Source organism: Esox lucius, chromosome 1 (genome assembly GCF_011004845.1).
Source record: "Esox lucius isolate fEsoLuc1 chromosome 1, fEsoLuc1.pri, whole genome shotgun sequence".
Classification (NCBI taxonomy): Eukaryota; Metazoa; Chordata; class Actinopteri; order Esociformes; family Esocidae; genus Esox; species Esox lucius.
In genome coordinates, this window is record NC_047569.1 from 35,793,751 (window position 1) to 35,812,153 (window position 18,403).

Consider the following 18,403-nt stretch of genomic DNA (forward strand, 5'->3'; position numbering starts at 1 on the left):
GTACAACCCCAAGAACACCCTCCCAACGTGAAGCATGGAGGTGGAAACATCATTCTTTGGGGATGCTTTTCTGCAAAGGGGACAGGACGACTGCACTGTATTGAGGGGAGGATGGATGGAGCATTGTAAGAGCATTGAAGATGGGTCGTGGCTGGGTCTTCCAGCATGACAACGACCCGAAACACACAGCCAGGGCAACTAAGGAGTGGCTCTGTAAGAAGCATCTCAAGGTCCTGGAGTGGCCTAGCCAGTCTCCAGACCGGAACCCAATAGAAAATCTTTGGAGGGAGCTGAAAATTCATATTGCCCAGCGACAGCCCCGAAACCTGAAGGATCTGGAGGTCTGTATGGAGGAGTGGGCCAAAATCCCTTCTGCAGTGTGTGCAAACCTGGTCAAGAACTACAGGAAACGTATGATCTGTGTAATTGCAAACAAAGGTTTCTGTACTAAATATTAAGTTCTGCTTTTCTGATGTATCAAATACTTATGTCATGCAATATAATGCTAATTAATTACTTAAAAATCATAGAATGTGATTTTCTGGATTTTCGTTTTAGATTCCGTCGCTCACAGTTGAAGTGTACATATGATAGAAATTACAGACCTCTACATGCTTTGTAAGTAGGAAAACCTGCAATATCGGCAGTGTATCCAATACTTGTTCTCTCCACTGTATAGGTACATATAGTTAGGTACAGAAATATTTGGCACAATTTTCATTATTTTGGCTCTGTAAGCCACCACAATGGATTTTAAATGAAACAACCGAAATGCAACTGAAGTTCAGACTTTCAGCTTTAATTCAAGGGGTTGAACAAGAATATAATATGAAACGTTTAGTAATTGCAACCATTTACATACACATTCCCCTTATTTCCATGGCTCAAATGTAATGGGACAAATTAACACAATCTTAAATACATACCATACCATACCATACCATCTTCTTCCGCTTATCCGGGGCCGGGTCGCAGGAGCAGCAGTCTAAGCAGGGATGCCCAGACTTCCCTCTCCCCAGACACTTCCTCCAGCTCTTCCGGGGGGACACAGAGGCGTTCCCAGACCAGCCGGGAGACATAGTCCCTCCAGCGTGTCCTAGGTCTTCCCCGGGGTCTCCTCCCGGTGGGACGTTCAGGAGGCATCCGAAACAGATGCCCAAGCCACCTCAGCTGACCCCTCTCGATGTGGAAGAGCAGCGGCTCTACTCTGAGCTCCTCCCGGGTGACCAAGCTTTTCACCCTATCTCTAAGGGATCGCCCAGCCACCCTGCGGAGAAAGCTCATTTCGGCCGCCTGTATCCGGGATCTTGTCCTTTCGGTCATAACCCAAAGCTCATGACCATAGGTGAGAGTAGGAACGTAGATTGACTGGTAAATCGAGAGCTTTGCCTTGCGCCTCAGCTCTTTCTTCACCACGACAGACCGATACATCGACCGCATTACTGCAGAAGCTGCACTGATCCGTTTGTCAATCTCCCGTTCCATCCTTCCCTCACTTGTGAACAAGACCCCTAGATACTTAAACTCCTCCACTTGTGGCAGGTACTCTCCACCAACCTGAAGTGGGCAAGCCACCCTTTTCCGACTGAGGACCATGGCCTCGGATTTGGAGGTACTGATTTTCATCCCCACCGCTTCACACTCGGCTGCAAAACCTTCCAAGTGCATGCTGAAGGTCCTGGCTTGAAGGGGCCATCACGACAACATAATCCGCAAAGAGCAGAGACGAAATTGTGTGGTCCCCAAACCTGACACCCTCCGGCCCCTGGCTGCGCCTAGAAATTCTGTCCATAAAAATTACAAACAGAACCGGCGACAAAGGGCAGCCCTGCCGGAGTCCAACATGCACAGGGGACAAGTCTGACTTACTGCCGGCAATGCGGACCAAGCTCCTGCTTCGGTCGTACAGGGACCTGACAGCCCTTAGCAAAGGACCCAGGACCCCATATTCCTGAAGCACCCTCCACAGGATGCCACGAGGGACACAGTCGAATGCCTTCTCCAAATCCACAAAACACATGTGGATTGGTTGGGCAAACTCCCATGAACCCTCCATCACCCCGTAGAGGGTATAGAGCTGGTCCAGTGTTCCACGGCCTGGACGAAAACCACACTGTTCCTCCTGAATCCGAGGTTCTACTATCATCGTTTGATCATTGGGTTATTCATCAATCTGAGGAATTACCATAACAGTTTCCTCCTTTGTGATGCTTTGCCAGGCCTTTACTGCAGCTGACTTCAGTTGTTTGTTCGTGGGTCTTTCTGCCTTAAGTTTTGTGTTCAGCAAGTAATATGCATGCTCTATCAGGTTGAGATCAGGTGATTGACCCGGCCATTGCAGAATATTCCACTTCTTTGCCTTAAAAATTCCCTGGGTTGCTTTCTCTTTTGCATAAGTTTTGGGTCATTATCCATTTGTAAAGTGAAGTGCCGTCCAGTCAACTTCACTAAATTTGGCTAAATCTGAGCAGACAGTATATCCCTATACACTTCAGAATTAATCAGGCTCCTTCTGTCTTCTGTCACATCATCAATAAACACTAGTGACCCATTGCTATTGGAAGCCATGCATGCCCATGCCATCACACTGCCTCCACCGTGTCTTCCCATCATTCTGGTAAAGATTGATCTTAGTTTCATCTGTCCAAAGAATGCTGTTCCATAACTGGGCTGGCTTTTTTAGATGTTTTTTGGCAAAGTCTAATCTGACCTTTCTATTCTTGAGGCATATGAATGGTTTGTACCTTGTGGTGTGAACCCTCTCTACTTGCTCTTGTGAAGTCTTCTCTTCATGGTAGCTTTGGATAATGATATGCGTACCCTCCTAGAGAGTGTTTTTCTCTTGGCTGGATGTTGTGAAGAGGTTTTTCTTTACCATGGAAAGCATCCTATGATCATCCACCACTGTGGAAGTCTAGGCCTTTTTGTGTTGCAGAGCTCACCAGTGCTTTCTTTTTTTCTCAGCATGTACCAAACTGTTGATTTGGCCACTCTTCGTGTTCCTGATGGATCTCTCACGTTGTGGGTTCACAGCAACAGCTTCCACATGAGAATGCCACACCTGCAATCAACTCCTTACCTTTTGCTTGCTTAATTGATGAAGAAATAATGAAATAATAGCCCACACAATGTTTAATTCCTAAACCCTTCCCTTCCTCCAATTTGAATGTGAATACCCTAAAATTAAAGCTGAGAGACTGCACTTTAAGCCCATATTAATTATTTAACTGTACCTTGAATTTTGTTTGGTAAGCAGTCAAAATAACAAAACTTCAGTGTCCAATTATTTCCAGACATAACTGTACAGACATCAACTTGGATATAATTTACTGCATTTTTCAAGCTGCCACTGTGTGCTTTCCACATCCACTAAACTGCATGTGTCCTCTGTGCCAGGTGTCAGTGGAGTTCTCTCCCTCCAATGCAGTTCCAGGGGAGAAGAACACCCTGCAGCTCTCTGCCCTGCCTGGTTCCCTGTGTGGCCTCAGTGCTGTGGACAAGAGACTGAAAGCAGGCCAGGTAACGAATGTCTGAGTACATGTAATCTAAAAATATAATTAAATTACAGTGGAGAAAACTGCATTTGATACACTGCTGATTTTGCAGGTTTTCCCACTTAGAAAGCATGTAGAAGTCTGTAATTTTTATCATAGGTACTCTTCAACTGTGAGTGAAGGAATCTAAAACGAAAATCCAGTAAATCACATTGTATGATTTTTAAGTAATTAATTAGCATTATATTGCATGACGTAAGTATTTGATACATCAGAAAAGCAGAACTTAATATTTGGTACAGGAACCTTTGTTTGCAATTACAGAGATCATACGTTTCCTGTAGTTCTTGACCAGGTTTGCACACACTGCAGCAGGGATTTTGGCCCACTCCTCCATACAGACCTTCTCCAGATCCTTCAGGTTTCGGGGCTGTCGCTGTGTGTTTCAGGTCGAAGACCCAGCCACGACCCATATTCAATGCTCTTACTGAGGGAAGGAGGTTGTTGGCCAATATCTCGTGATACATGGCTCCATCCATCCTCCCCTCAATACAGTGCAGTCGTCCTGTCCCCTTTGCAGAAAAGCATCCCCAAAGAATGATGTTTCCACCTTCATGCTTCACGGTTGGGATGGTGTTCTTTGGGTTGTACTCATCCTTCTTCTTCCTCCAAACACGGCGAGTGGAGTTTAGACCAAAAAGCTATATTTTTGTCTCATCAGACCACATGACCTTCTCCCATTCCTCCTCTGGATCATCCAGATGGTCTTTGGCAAACTTCAGCCGGGCCTGGACATGCGCTGGCTTGAGCAGGGGGACCTTGCGTGCGCTGCAGGATTTTAATCCATGACGGCGTAGTGTGTTACTAATGGTTTTCTTTGAGACTGTGGTCCCAGCTCTCTTCAGATCATTGACCAGGTCCTGTCGTGTAGTTCTTGGCTGATCCCTCACCTTCCTCATGATCATTGATGCCCCACGAGGTGAGATCTTGCATTAAGCCCCAGACCGAGGGAGATTGACCGTCATCTTGAACTGCTTCCATTTACTAATAATTGCGCCAACAGTTGTTGCCTTCTCACCAAGCTGCTTTCCAGGTCTGTGATAGACGGAATTCTTACTGGTTGGTAGGTGATCAAATACTTATGTCATGCAATAAAATGCTAATTAATTATTTAAAAATCATACAATGTGATTTTCTGGATTTCACAGTTGAAGTGTACCTATGATAATTATTACAGACCTCTACATGCTTTGTAAGTAGGAAAACCTGCAAAATCGGCAGTGTATCAAATACTTTGTATCAAAAACAATTTATTAATGCATAGACTAGGAAAAGTGTACACAAAAATATCAAAGTGTTTGGATATCCCAGTGAGCTAAAATAAATAATTAAGCAGGATGTGAAAGCCACATCTCATTTTCGAATCGTTGCCAAGAAATCTCTGTCCCTTAATATTCTGTGCTCAGCCAAGACTTCTGAACGAAGCCACCGATAGGTCAATAATCACTTTTACTGAGCTACAGAGCTCAGTGGCAGGGAGAAGAACCATGCAACACCACTCAACCACTTTAACAGTCCTGCATACACCGGCCTGAAAGGGAGGGTTGACATGCAGAACTAGTTGCTGAAAAAGTACCATCTGAAATCATTTTGGAGCTTGCCAAAAACATGAGTAAGCCATTGTGTCATAATCTCCATCACATTACGAATGTTGTGTCACAATTTGAAAATTGCGGTCCACAAGCGTTTTTCAATCAACCAGAACTCCCTGGAGCAAAATACTTACCCCAAGGACATTATATTGTTATTGCTGTAAAATGTGGCTTTACCACATAACGAAACGTGATCTGTGGTAGAAATTCACCAATTAGAACTCATTCTAAGGCAGGTAAGACAGAGATCAAAGATTCAAGACAGCCGGCCACAATTTGTGTTTTATTGCTGTTTAAATGTATGCTATTGTATGGCTATTTAAAACCTATGTCCGGTAGCAGTTCTATATGGCCGGCATTCTCAATTTGTAACTGACCCTAACATCATTGGGCGTTTACTGACTTTTGAAAGCAATTTCAAATGTTTTTTTCAAATCTATACTTCCACTGCTTAGTTATGTTAGAGTACATTTAGTCGGACGTTTAAACTGATAGCTAAATTATTTAGTTTGATGTCTAAAGTAAAAGCATAATTAGTGTAAAATCTCTGCCTTCCAATGTTGTAATTGGCAATGTCATCTCAGCTAAAGACGAGCAAAGTCTAATGAAAAGGTATTATTTTTGCAAGGGGAAACCGATAGCTATCTGGTTTAATTGTTATCACCCACACTTTGCACTGAACTTTATCACTGGAGGTCTTTTCATGTATAGAAAAAAGGTGAAGGTGTTACTCTATAAACTAATACGGTCAGATGTATTATTCAAAACTTAACTGGATGAAGTCATGTTCTCGAGATAAATGCATATTGCGTCTTATACTAGACTGATGCGTATATATTATATATATAGTATTTAGAATTCAGTTATTAAATAACAACAATCCCAGATAGTAATGAGCACTAGTTAAAGTACTACTTTGACCAGTGCAAATGTATGTGGTTGCAACGTGGTCTCAGGGGACTACGTAGAATATTTTACGGAAATCCATGGCACCCGATTTCATATGATATGTTACGTTACATTAGATTACGTTAGAATGCTCTACCAAAATGTATAATACATTACGAATTGGCTAAAACGTAACATATCTTACGAACGCTATTACAATGAATGTTACGAACGCTATTAAAACGTATAATATGATACGAACGTCAGACTAACATATCATATATTACGAATGCTGCGAATTTGCACAAAACATACAAGCTGTGTTTTGAATCAGCAACATTGGGTTAAGAAGGCAGGCACCCTACCCACTGCGCCACACAGGGATTATGAATAAGCCTGAACAAGTAGTGTTCTTACCAAGGTCGCTATAATATGTAATAAATGCATTTTAATGTTTCAGTTAAGTTAATATAGGGTATCACAGCACTGGGGTTAAGGTAAGGGTTAAGGTTTGGGGTAAGGATAGAAAACTAAAACGCTTAGGTGAAGGTTTGGTTAGGGGTTAGGTATCACAGCACTGGGGTTCAGGTTAGGGTTTGGGTTAAGTTTAGGTATCACAGCACTGGGGTTAAGGTTTGGGTTGCAAAGAAAACCACCTAAAACATTTTAATGTTGTAACACCACTACTCGCCTCCTCTCACCACAAGTTCCTGTCTGTAGAGTGGAAAGTCCATGGTTCAAAACATGTTCTACTGTTTTGATTTTTTCACATTACTTTACCTAACGTAATATATCTTACGAAATCGTCTGGCAAAGATTTATGTACATAGTCTGTGTAATCCCCCTGAGACCAGGTTGCCCATTTAGCCTATAAAAAAACAGAGAGAGGTTTTGGAAAAATTATGATGTCCTTTTCTCTAAGTGAATATTGTACAAAAACGATGCGTCTTTGCGGGCCTCTCACAGAGGTTCTGATGGGGATAACGAGTTGATTTCAACACCAGTGTATAGGTCCAAACCGAGAGGAGTTTGGGGAAAATACAATTGCTTAAATTACGCACTGATCCTATGCACTGCTATGGAAATTAACCCATTTCAAAGCTAGGACTCCTGGGACAGACCCGCAGCGTATTCACTTGGCGAAAATGATGTGTTTTTCCGAAAACCTCTCTCGGTTTTTTGATGCCTTATTCATGTCACCTATGCACAAATCATGCATGTGCTTTAACTAGTATCTAAAACAGCACTCACCTTCTTCACAGTCTGATTCTATCTGCTGTTCTGGGCTTGATTACTACATCTGACTGTTAGTCCCGCCCCCTCATTAGCTTAAGGACAAAGAAATACAGAAATACACCGATCAACCATATATTTATGACCACTGACAGGTGAAGTGAATAACACTGATAATCTCGTTATAATGGCACCTGTCAGTGGGTGGGATACAGTATATTAGGCAGCAAGTGAACATTCTGTCCTCAAAGTTGATGTGTTATAAGCAGGAAAAATGGGCGAGCGTATGGATCTGAGCGACTTTGACAAGGGCCAAATTGGGTCAGAGCATCTCCAAAACTGCAGCCCTTGTGGGGTTTTCCAAGTCTGCAGTGGTCAGTACCTATCAGAAGTGGTCAAAGAAAGAAAAACCGGAGAACCGGTGACAGGGTCATGGGCGACCAAGGCTCATTGATGCACGTGGGGAGCGAAGGCTGGCTCGTGTGGTCCAATCCAACAGACGAGCTACTGTAGCTCAAAGTTCTGTAAAAGTTAATGCTGGCTCTGATAGAAAGGTATCAGAACACAGTGCATTGCACTGCATATGGGGCTGCGTAGCCGCAGACCAGTCAGCGTGCCCATGCTGATCCCTGTCCACTCCCAAAAGCACCTCCAATGGGCACATGAGCATCAGAACTGGACCACGGAGCATTGGAAGAAGGTGGCCTGGTCTGATGAATCATGTTTTCTTTTACATCACATGGATGGCTGGTTGCATGTGTGTCGTTTACCTGGAGAACACATGGCACCAGGATGCACTATGGGAAGGAGGCAAGCCGGCGGGGGCAGTGTCATGCTTTGGGCAATGTTCTTCTGGGAAACCTTGGGTCCTGCCATTCATGTGGATGTTACTTTGACAAGTACCACCTACCTAAGCATTGTTGCAGACCATGTGCACCCTTCCATGGCAACTCCAAGGAGTTCACTTGGCCTCCAAATTCCCCAGATCTCAATCCAATCCAGCATCTGTGGGATGTGCTGGACCAACAAGTCTGATCCATGGAGGCCCCACCTCGCAACATACAGGACTTAAAGGATCTACTGCTAACGTCTTGGTGCCAGATACCACAGCACCCCTTCAGAGGTCTAGTGGAGTCCATGCCTCAACGGGTCAGGGCTTTTTTTGTGGGAAAAGGGGGACCTACACAACATTAGGCAGGTGGTCATAATGTTATGGCTAATTGGTGTAAATAAATACAGAAATAAAAGAATGTTTAAATAAATACAGAAATAAAAGAACAAATATATACAGACATTAATATGTACAGAAATATAGAATTATTGAAATAAATATAAAAATAAATGAATACAAAAATTAATGATCAAGGAATTAAATAAATAGGGAAATAATATTGATTAATACTTATTCATTTTGCATTATATTTTATGTATAAGTATATTTATTGTTACATTTATTTCTAATTCTGGCAAGTTTGGTCCTCCATAGTTTTGCTAGTGCCAAATAAGTTTTACAACAAACAAGGAATTTGTTCTGGCCATTAGTGCAACAATTTATACAAAACAATAAGGGAAATAAAAGCAATGGACTGAGCTTAAAAATATTATACTGTGCCTTAATAAATTATAAAAAAATTACTAAAAAGTATATGTAAGGTGCAAGATTTTGTGTTCGTACGTCAGTTACACAATGCTTAATTGTGCCTAGCTAAATATTCAAACGAGTCGGTTCCAATACTGGCATACTAACTTACTACATACAAAAATGGTAGGAACTTCACCATCATCCGCGAAGTACGTCAAGTGCGATTTGAGATTCAGACTATGTCCACACCAATGTGTGTATCATTGTTTATGCCTTTTGTTGCAGTTGTAACATCTCCATTGTTTTGTTGTTTAAAAGTGAATGTCTTGCGCATGTGTCCTACGTCCTCGACTGTGACAATATTCAGTTGTGTGTCATGATTTATGCACTATTACAAATCATCCCAAGTACTGTTACGGCTATCCCAGACCAACAAAATCATGCTTTTGCGGTTTGATTTACAAATTCACACCCGTTTGTAAATGACAAATGTAGTTTGTTTGTGTCAACTTTTGAATACAGTGCCACAAAAAAACGGTCTCTGAGAAACTGTGAAAAGGTGAAAAGTGCATCTACTATCACCGGTCTATATTGGCATTCCAGACTGGTCTTCTGCCCAAAACAGCAACTGGAGAGCTATTTCTCAAAAATTTGCTCTGGCACAATTCCAGCTTTAGTTTGCCTGCACATTTTATTTACAATATGATGACTTCTACAAGAACCCTTTCAATCCTTTTTACCTGGTAAGCGCTTTGATTTGATAATCCCATTTTCCAATTATATAATTCCAGATATTAGATTATTTTTCAGCCACCTTGTACGTTAGCACCAATCTTTCAGATTGTGTGCCGATGCATCCAAGCAGGTACATGCAGCCCTACCTGGAAACGGATCGGGACAAAATCACTGCTTATAGCGTTTTTAAGGTAAGTTATTATGGCATATTTTTACTGAATGGAAACCATTCTGGTTGTAAGAATGGCATTCTGTTGTCACAATACAGTTTCAGTTATTACAATGTAATATTGTTCGTAGTGTATTGCACAGTAATTCCTGGCTTGTTGCTGTTGATCCTTGACATTTTTAGGATTTGGAACTAGAGATGGCAACTAATCTGGATGACAGAGTACCTTCCTGCATAATATACAAGGGCAAATTATATGAGAAATGTGAGACTTCCTCCTCTTGCAATCTTTTTTGCCAAATGTTTCGTGACCAAGGGAAATGATTAGCTTCCCTTATTCTAACATTATAAAAAAAACTTTGTTTTCTAACTGTTTAGCTGGAAATACTCAATCAATCAAGATGTTGTGGTTTGCAATGGATAAAAATTATAATCGACCCACAGAGAGAGTGCATAGATTCTTCCCTGAGACGTGGATATGGGACCTTGTGGAAGTAGGGTAAGTACACGACAAGGTTGGCATGCTGCAACTGAAAGCAAAACACGTAGATATGTAATTATTAATTTCAGGATATAAGAAAGCATTTAAAACCAACATTACCTGGACTCCATTGTTCTTGGTCAGTAAATGTGTGACATCTGACCTCTGTACTACAGGGAGTCTGGATCAGCAGACGTGTCTCTGACAGTCCCAGATACCATCACCAACTGGACGACAGAGGCTTTCTGCCTGGCCCCCGGTGGGTTTGGTCTGGCTCCCCCAGTGGAGCTCAATGTCTTCCAGCCCTTCTTCCTGGAGATCACCCTGCCCTACTGCATCATCCAGGGAGAGAACTTTGACCTGAAGGCCACTGTCTTCAACTACCTGTCCAAGTGCATCATGGTATGTACCCCACCTCATGACTGTTGAGCTGTTATGTTTCTTGAGATTTCTTGTGTTTCTAGTGAAAACCTTTCTTTTTAAACACAATAGTCTTTTAAATATGTTCTATATAATGTTGTTACTCATCTTAACCTCACAGTCAAACCAAACATTTACAAAAATTCTCATATCAATAGTGAGAGGCGTGGTTTTCAGATTGTTTGCCAGTTGTCTTTCAGAAAAGTGAATGTGACAACCATCACCAACCACCCCACCAAAGCTAATTAAGGTGGTAGTTATCGCCTGGCTTAACCTTTAAAAAATAGGCTTAAATAAAGGTCCTTTCCTCTTTCCCATCAACTATTTATTAAAGTATACATAAATATAATATATAACAACAAGACTATGAATATTTACTTTCAGCCATGAAACTGCAAACATCTCTTTCACCGCAGTGTTTTGATATTCTGACATGACTTGACAACACCGATGACCTTTCAGACCGATGACCTTTCAGCCCGATGACCTTTCAGACCGATTACTTTAATCATCCTGAACTGATAACATGTCCCACCCCGGATTTTAAGGAACAAGAATTGTGACAATCAGCTGCTGTAAAACAACACTCTTCTCCCTTCTGGTGTGGTTGAGTTGGCCAGTCAGTGAGATATAATGTATTTGTTACAGAGCGGGCTTCCGCTCCACCTCCTCTTCGCCACTGTAGGACACTTTCACCAGAATATTAACTCATCATCCCATCATGCCGCTCACCTGGGACTGATTGCACACACACCTGCAACTCACCCACACTCATCCATATAAACCCCGACCTTGGATTGTTTATACCGACCTCTGATTGTTCTGCTGCCTGTCTCGACCCGGATTGTTCTTTGGACTGTGATTCCTGCCGCCTGTCTCGACCCTTGCTTGTGATCTACTTCTGCTCTGTGATTTTCTCCGTTGTTCTGTCTGCCCCTGATTTACCCTGCCTGTTGACTATTCTAAATAAAAGCTGCAAATGGATTCTGCTGCGTCCTCCACATCACCACAGTATTACACCAGTACCATTTTACTGGGGTGTCACGACACCCTTTCATAATGGAAAAAGCTGCTTTGTAACAAAAGATATAGAAGTACCATTATTTCTCTCAAGTTTATTCCCCCCAAAACCTGATAAGAATCTGCTGTTTGATGGGCCTGGAGCAGAAATCCTGCATTGACATGGTTTTGCCACCCTACTCTAGCTAGGTGTCATTCTTGTGTTTTCCAAGTCATCTTCCCAGTGTTCCTATTTGACAGGTTGCAGTGACTCCAGCTCCCTCATTGGACTACACTCTCACACCCTTGAATGACGTCCAGTACTCATCATGCTTGTGTGCCAATGAACGAAAGACCTTCAGCTGGACAATGTCACCCTCTGTCCTTGGTAAGATGGAAATCTCCTTTTAACCATACTGACTGTATATTAAAAGCTAAAGTCCCTTATTAACAAAAATGACTTCTGGTCCATCTATTCTAGTTTATTTTACCTATAGATGCACTCTGTGCTGACCTTTGATGTTCCAGTATCTGTCAATGTGTTTTTGTAGGGGTTTTGAATGTGACCATTAGTGCAGAGGCTGTCCAGTCACATGCTGCTTGTGACAATGAGATTGTGAGTGTACCAGAGAGAGGACGCGTTGACATAGTCACACGGAGCCTGCTAGTGAAGGTATTTACTGTTTTAGTCAAACATTTGAATGTATTGGGACTATTCTGTCACATCTACCAACTATTACACAGAAACCATCTAGTTTTACAGTACTGTTACTGCTTCTGACTGAAATGAATCTCTCTGTCAGGCTGAAGGAACTGAAGAAACTAAAACCTACAACTGGTTGCTGTGTCCATCTGGTCAGTACTGCAGTATCAACCATCTAATCCATCAGAATTGAATTAAAATACAGCACCAAACGTGATCTGGGTCCAAGAAACCAACACTGTTCTATTTAAGTTTTTATTTACATTCATTTCAATAAACTACATATTGAGTTGATCTGATCTCCTCTGTGGTAAAAATATCCAGTCGTCTTCTGTCTCACATAAGGACATCTGTCCAGGGGTGTGGCACAAAATCCTGGGCACTGTACACAGGCTGTTTCTGACGGCCCCTCCCCACTTTATTCAAGATTCAAACATTTTCGAGGTGCCCCTATACACGTTAGGCCCTCTATATAATTAGTTCCCCTTTTCGCCCCTGCATCTGTTCTTGCTCTGGCTCTCTTTGGTCATGTTATCATGTGTCCACAGGAGAAGCTCTGACAGAGGAGGTGAAACTGCAACTGCCCATGATTGTGGTGAAAGGATCTGCTCGAGCTTCGCTGTCAGTCTTGGGTAAAATATATTACAACATCGGTTTGTAGTTTTGAGAGGCATATTGTGGGGAAATGCAACCCATCTTTAGTCTTGTCCAGTCATGTTATATATACATTATTTACAAAGTAACCCTTACTAGCCAAATAAATGACTCACATTCGCCTGTCTGGTACCGACTATAAAATCGTTGCACGGTACAGTAGCTTGATGCTGTTTTCTAAAGAGGAGAGTTTTGCATGTTTTCTGTAGGGGACATCCTGGGCCGCGCCCTCAAGAACCTGGACGGACTGTTGCGGATGCCATATGGGTGCGGAGAGCAGAACATGGCGCTCCTTGCCCCCAATATCTACATCCTAGAGTACTTGAGGAACACAGAGCAGCTCACCTCAGCCATCAGAGACAAGGCCACCAAGTTTCTCACTAGTGGTAAGAGTCTACACTGCTCAGAATCCTCAGGGAGCTGAATTCTTACATTTTAACAAACATCTTCCTAATAAACAAAACATAATATATATTTTGATAATCCAAAGAATGAGCTATCACAACAACAACAAAAATGTCTGAATAATAATGGGACATCTTTAAATAAATTCTCAAAGGGTTTTAACAAGATTATTTATGATGATCTTTTTTATTGAAAGCAATTGGCCAATCATAATATATGTAAGCTATATAATCTTTTTTTTTAAAGGTTTGACACAACATTCCGTGACGTAGAGTAAGGCATTGTTGGCAGAATAAATTGATGCAGTGCGATAAATGATTTACCTAAACTGATGATTTGCCAAATCATTATGACCACACATAGGTGTTATGGAATTTTACTGAATTGAGTTATTCATATATTCAACAAATGTTTAGGGTAATAAAGAATTACTAGTTCTAGTACTGGGCTTAACACAAAAGTACTGTTTCCTTGTGTTTAGACAAGAGTAATGCCAAATGTGCTGATGATGTAGTAAATGTGTCAGAGGAAGAACATGAGGTGTTGATGTTGTGGTAAACCAGTTGTCAGGATAGGGGCACAGATCCATGTGATCTGTTTTACGGCAGGATGGGAGGAAGAAACACAACTGGGGGCAGGAATGTAGATGAAATTAATAACTTTGATAATCTCCTAACAACGGCACATGGTCACAGGTCTGGGTAGATTAGATGGTGAGAGAACAATCAGTTCTCGTAGGCCCCGTGTTGGATACAGGAGAGATGGGCAGGAGTAAAGACCTGAGTGACATTGACAAGGGCCAAATTGTTATGACCAGAAAACTGGGTCAGAGCAAGTCTGAAACGAAAAGGGTTGTGGGGTGCTCCCGGTCAGCAGTGGTGAGTACCTACAGTGAGGGAAAAATTATTTGATCCACTCCTCTTTGCAGATCTTCTCTAAGTCATTAAGGTGTCAAGGCTGACATTTGGCAACTTGAACCTTCAGGTCCTGCCACAGATAGGCCACTCCAGGACCTTAATGTGCTTCTTCTTGAGCCACTCCTTTGTTGCCTTGGCCATGTGTTTTGGGTCATTGTCATGCTGGATTACCTATCCACGACCCATTTTCAAAGCCCTGGCTGAGGGAAGGAGGTTCTCACCCAAGATTTGATGGTACATGGCCCTGTCCATCGTCCCTTTGATGCAGTGAAGTTGTCCTGTCCGCTTAGCAGAAAAACACCCCCAAAGCATAATGTTTCCACCTCCACGTTTGACGGTGGGGATGGTGTTCTTGGGGTCATACCCAGCATTCCTCCTCCTCCATACATGGCAAGTTGAGTTGATGCAAAAGAGCTCAAACATTTTCACCCAGTTCTCCTCTGAATCATTCAGATGTTCATTGGCAAACTTCAGACGGCCCTGTACATGTGCTTTCTTGAGCAGGGGGACCTTGCGGGCGCTGCAGGATTTCAGTCCTTCACGGCCTAGTGAACGTTTTCTTGGTGACTATGGTCCCAGCTGCCTTGAGATCATTGACAAGATCCTCCCATGTAGTTCTGGGCTAATTCCTCACCGTTCCCCTATGATCATTGCAACTCCACAAGGTGAGATCTTCCATAGAGCCCCAGACCGAGGGAGATTGTCAGTTATTTTGTGTTTCTTCCATTTGCGAATAATCACACCAACTGTTGTCACCTTCTCACCAAGCTGCTTGGCAATGGTCTTGTAGCCCATTCCAGCCTTATGTAGGTTTACATTCTTGTCCCTGACATCCTTGGACAGCTCTTTGGTCTTGTCCATGGTGGAGAGTTTGGAATCTGATTGTATGATTGCTTCTGTGGACAGGTGTCTTTTATACAGGTAACAAGCTGAGATTAGGAGTACTCCCTTTAAGAGTACTCCCATTTTTCTAGCACCTTATCTGTCTCCATGGAAACAGAGGAATAGATATATGGTACGCCTAAACACAGAATGCCAAGCCCCTAGGATACTGACTGTTATATCGTACATATACAGCTCTGGAAAAAATAAAGAGACCACTCCACATTTTTCTTAAATCAGCGTCTCTACATGGCAGCCATTCCATTCTAGTGTCTGTTAAATTCCAACACAGGCACACCTCATTTTAATTAAGGAGGTACTGATTAGGTGATTACTTGAACCAAATCTAATTTAACAAGGAAAAGTATAGAAACCACTGCTGTGGTCATCACTTCCCTTTTGCAATAGGACCAGCTGGATGGCAAAAACAGTACAATTAGTACCTCAAAGTTAATTTGAATAAATAAATTACTATTCAGCATGACAAAAGAGTTAAAAAGAAAAGCTTTGAGTGAGGAATAGAAGGGTTAAATTCTGGCTTTGCTGGCCGAGGGATACAGTGAGCGTCGGGTGTCTTCCGTCCTGAAAATTTCAAAGACGGTGGTTCATAAGAACAAGGTCAAGCAGCAGACATTGAGGACAACAAAGCTACAGACTGGCAGAGGACGAAAACGACCGCCCACTGACCGAGATGACTGTCAACTCATTCGAATGTCACTCAACAACCGTAGGATGACATCAAGTGACCAACAAAAAGAATGGCAAACAGCAGCTGGGGTGAAGTGCACTGCGAGGACGGTTCGAAGCAGGCTCCTAGGGGCAGGGCTGAAGTCGTGCAAATCTAGAAAAAAGCCTTTCATTAATGAGAAGCAAAGAAGAGCCAGGCTGAAGTTTGCAAAAGACAAGTACAATTTTCAGCTTTGCCCAACACCTGGTCGTCTAATAGTTAGTCTGAGACCTAGAGAGGCCTACAAGCCACAGTGTCTCGCACCCACTGTGAAATCTGTGGAATCGGGTAGATTTGTCTTTGTGAAGGATGCATGAATCAAGCCAAGTACAAGGTTATCTTGGAAGAACACCTGTTTCCTTCTGCTCTGACGATGTTCCCCAACTCTGAGAATAGTTTTTTCCTGCAGGACAATGCTCTATGTCACACAGCCAGGTCAATCAAGGTGTGGATGGAGGACCACCAGATCAAGACCTTATTTCCAGCCCAATCTCCAGACCTGAACCCCATTGAAAACCTTGTTCACAAGCCATCAAACAAAGCCGATCTACTTGAATGTTTGTGTCAGGAATGGCATAAAGTCACCCAACAGCAATGTGACAGACTGGTGGAGAGCATGCCAAGACGTAGGAAAGCTGTGATAAAAAATTGGGGTTATTCCACCAAATATTGATTTAAAACATTAGTATTTTGTTGTTGAAAAATGAATATGAATTTGTTTTCTTTGCATTATTTGAGGTCTGAAAACAATGCATATTCTTTTGGTTATTTTTACCAGTTGTTATTTTCTACAAATAAATACTCTAAATGACAATTTTTTTATTTGTAATTTCTGAGTAATGTTGTCAATAGTTCATAGAATAAAACAAAACTGTTCATTTTACTCAAACACATACCTATGAATAGTAAAACCAGAGAAATTTGCAAATAATTCTCTTAGAAGTCTCTTAATTTTTTGCAGAGCTGGATATTGAACATTTGTCCCAAGAGTGCAAAATATTTACAAATGAAACAATTAAGAACAATGTACTGTATGTTATTGTGTGTATTGCAAAATAATTGAGTAAGATTTCATATTGATAAAATGCTGTCAGTTTCACTTTTCACTCTCATTATTACAATCTTTGAATATGAACACTTTGCTAAAAGCAAGTAGGAAGCCAATGTGAAAAACATATTCAGAAATGCAATTTTAAAGTCATTTTATGTAAAAACTGTAAAAATTAAATACCTGCACAGATACTTGGCCATGGCTTATTTAAAGTTAATGACATCAGCCTCCAAAGATCTAGAATGATCCACTTAATGTTCTCCCACTGAAACCCTTTGATTATAAAAACAGGAGACTGAAACAAAACTTTTCTTTGTCAACCGCTCAGGTTACCAAAGGCAGCTAAACTACAAGCATTCAGACGGGGCCTACAGCACTTTTGGACGAGGATCTGGAAACACGTGGTGAGAACTTGGATTGTTTTTCAGCCAAAGACTTAAGCTCTATAAGAAGCCGTTTATTTGGAAGCCATTTCTCTTTCAAATATTAATAAATTTTATGTAACTGTCTCTGGCAGGAGACCATTAGTTTGACATGAGTTGAATAAAGATATGACTGATGCCATGTCAAGCTCTGACTTAAGGCCTTTTTATCTCATGGATATATTAGAGATACTCTCTGCTTTCTCTGTTCACAGGCTGACTGCATTTGTCTTCAAAATCTTTAGCAAAGCACGGTCCTTTATCTATATAGATTACCCAAAAAATATGGAAACCATGACATGGTTGCAAAAGAAACAAAAAGAAAATGGCTGTTTCATGAAACTTGGGGAGCTGTTTAACAACCGAATAAAGGTATAGCAATTAAAAGATAAAAAAAAACGTTTTTGATGAGATTTGGTGAACCTGTCCTCTGAAGTTCCCAGAGTTATCACATTTCTTTAAATATAGGGGATGTTCATGTTGTTTTGTTTTTGGCCAAATGTTTTCTAGGGTGGGGTGACTGATGAAGTAACTCTTACAGCCTACATAACTGCCTCAATGCTGGAGCTCAACATGTCAGTTTCAGTAAGTATTCTCTCAGGCACCTGCCTGTGCACATGACAGCAAACCACATTTAACTTTCACATTTTAGTAATTTATCATACGATTTAATCCAGAGTAACTTTTAGTTAATTATTTTCAAGATACATAGCTAGGTGATCTGGTTCATTTTAGGCACCAAACAGAAGATAAATGTAGTCGCTTTCTGGACTCAAATAGGAATATACATTTTGTGTTGCATAAGGATCCTGTTGTGAACAGCAGCTTGTCTTGTCTGAGGAACTCCACCAGTGATTTGTCCAACACCTACACTACTGCTCTGCTAGCCTACACCTTTACCCTGGCAGGAGACATGGAGATGCGGACGCTGCTTCTGCAGCACCTGGACAAGATGGCTTTACAAAAGGGTGAGACATGCTCTTCTGTTC

The 18,403-nt window shown here is 41.7% G+C and overlaps 2 protein-coding genes across 2 annotated transcripts in view; both read left to right on the forward strand.

Annotated features, from left to right (window-relative positions):
• The window catches only part of LOC117594271 (alpha-2-macroglobulin-like), a 103,473-nt gene that overhangs the window by 40,369 nt on the left and 44,701 nt on the right, over positions 1 to 18,403 (forward strand). The gene's annotated exons all lie outside the window — the stretch shown is intronic.
• LOC117594275 (alpha-2-macroglobulin-like) overlaps positions 1 to 18,403 on the forward strand; it is a 43,537-nt gene that overhangs the window by 17,238 nt on the left and 7,896 nt on the right. The window contains exons 15-28 of the mRNA XM_034291569.1: positions 3,397 to 3,519; positions 9,641 to 9,775; positions 9,937 to 10,018; positions 10,132 to 10,252; positions 10,411 to 10,636; positions 11,915 to 12,041; positions 12,205 to 12,326; positions 12,457 to 12,508; positions 12,905 to 12,988; positions 13,220 to 13,396; positions 17,321 to 17,396; positions 17,630 to 17,786; positions 17,925 to 17,999; positions 18,220 to 18,382. Coding sequence (XP_034147460.1) covers positions 3,397 to 3,519; positions 9,641 to 9,775; positions 9,937 to 10,018; positions 10,132 to 10,252; positions 10,411 to 10,636; positions 11,915 to 12,041; positions 12,205 to 12,326; positions 12,457 to 12,508; positions 12,905 to 12,988; positions 13,220 to 13,396; positions 17,321 to 17,396; positions 17,630 to 17,786; positions 17,925 to 17,999; positions 18,220 to 18,382 — 1,720 coding nt within the window. The remainder of the gene's footprint in view (positions 1 to 3,396; positions 3,520 to 9,640; positions 9,776 to 9,936; positions 10,019 to 10,131; positions 10,253 to 10,410; positions 10,637 to 11,914; positions 12,042 to 12,204; positions 12,327 to 12,456; positions 12,509 to 12,904; positions 12,989 to 13,219; positions 13,397 to 17,320; positions 17,397 to 17,629; positions 17,787 to 17,924; positions 18,000 to 18,219; positions 18,383 to 18,403) is intronic.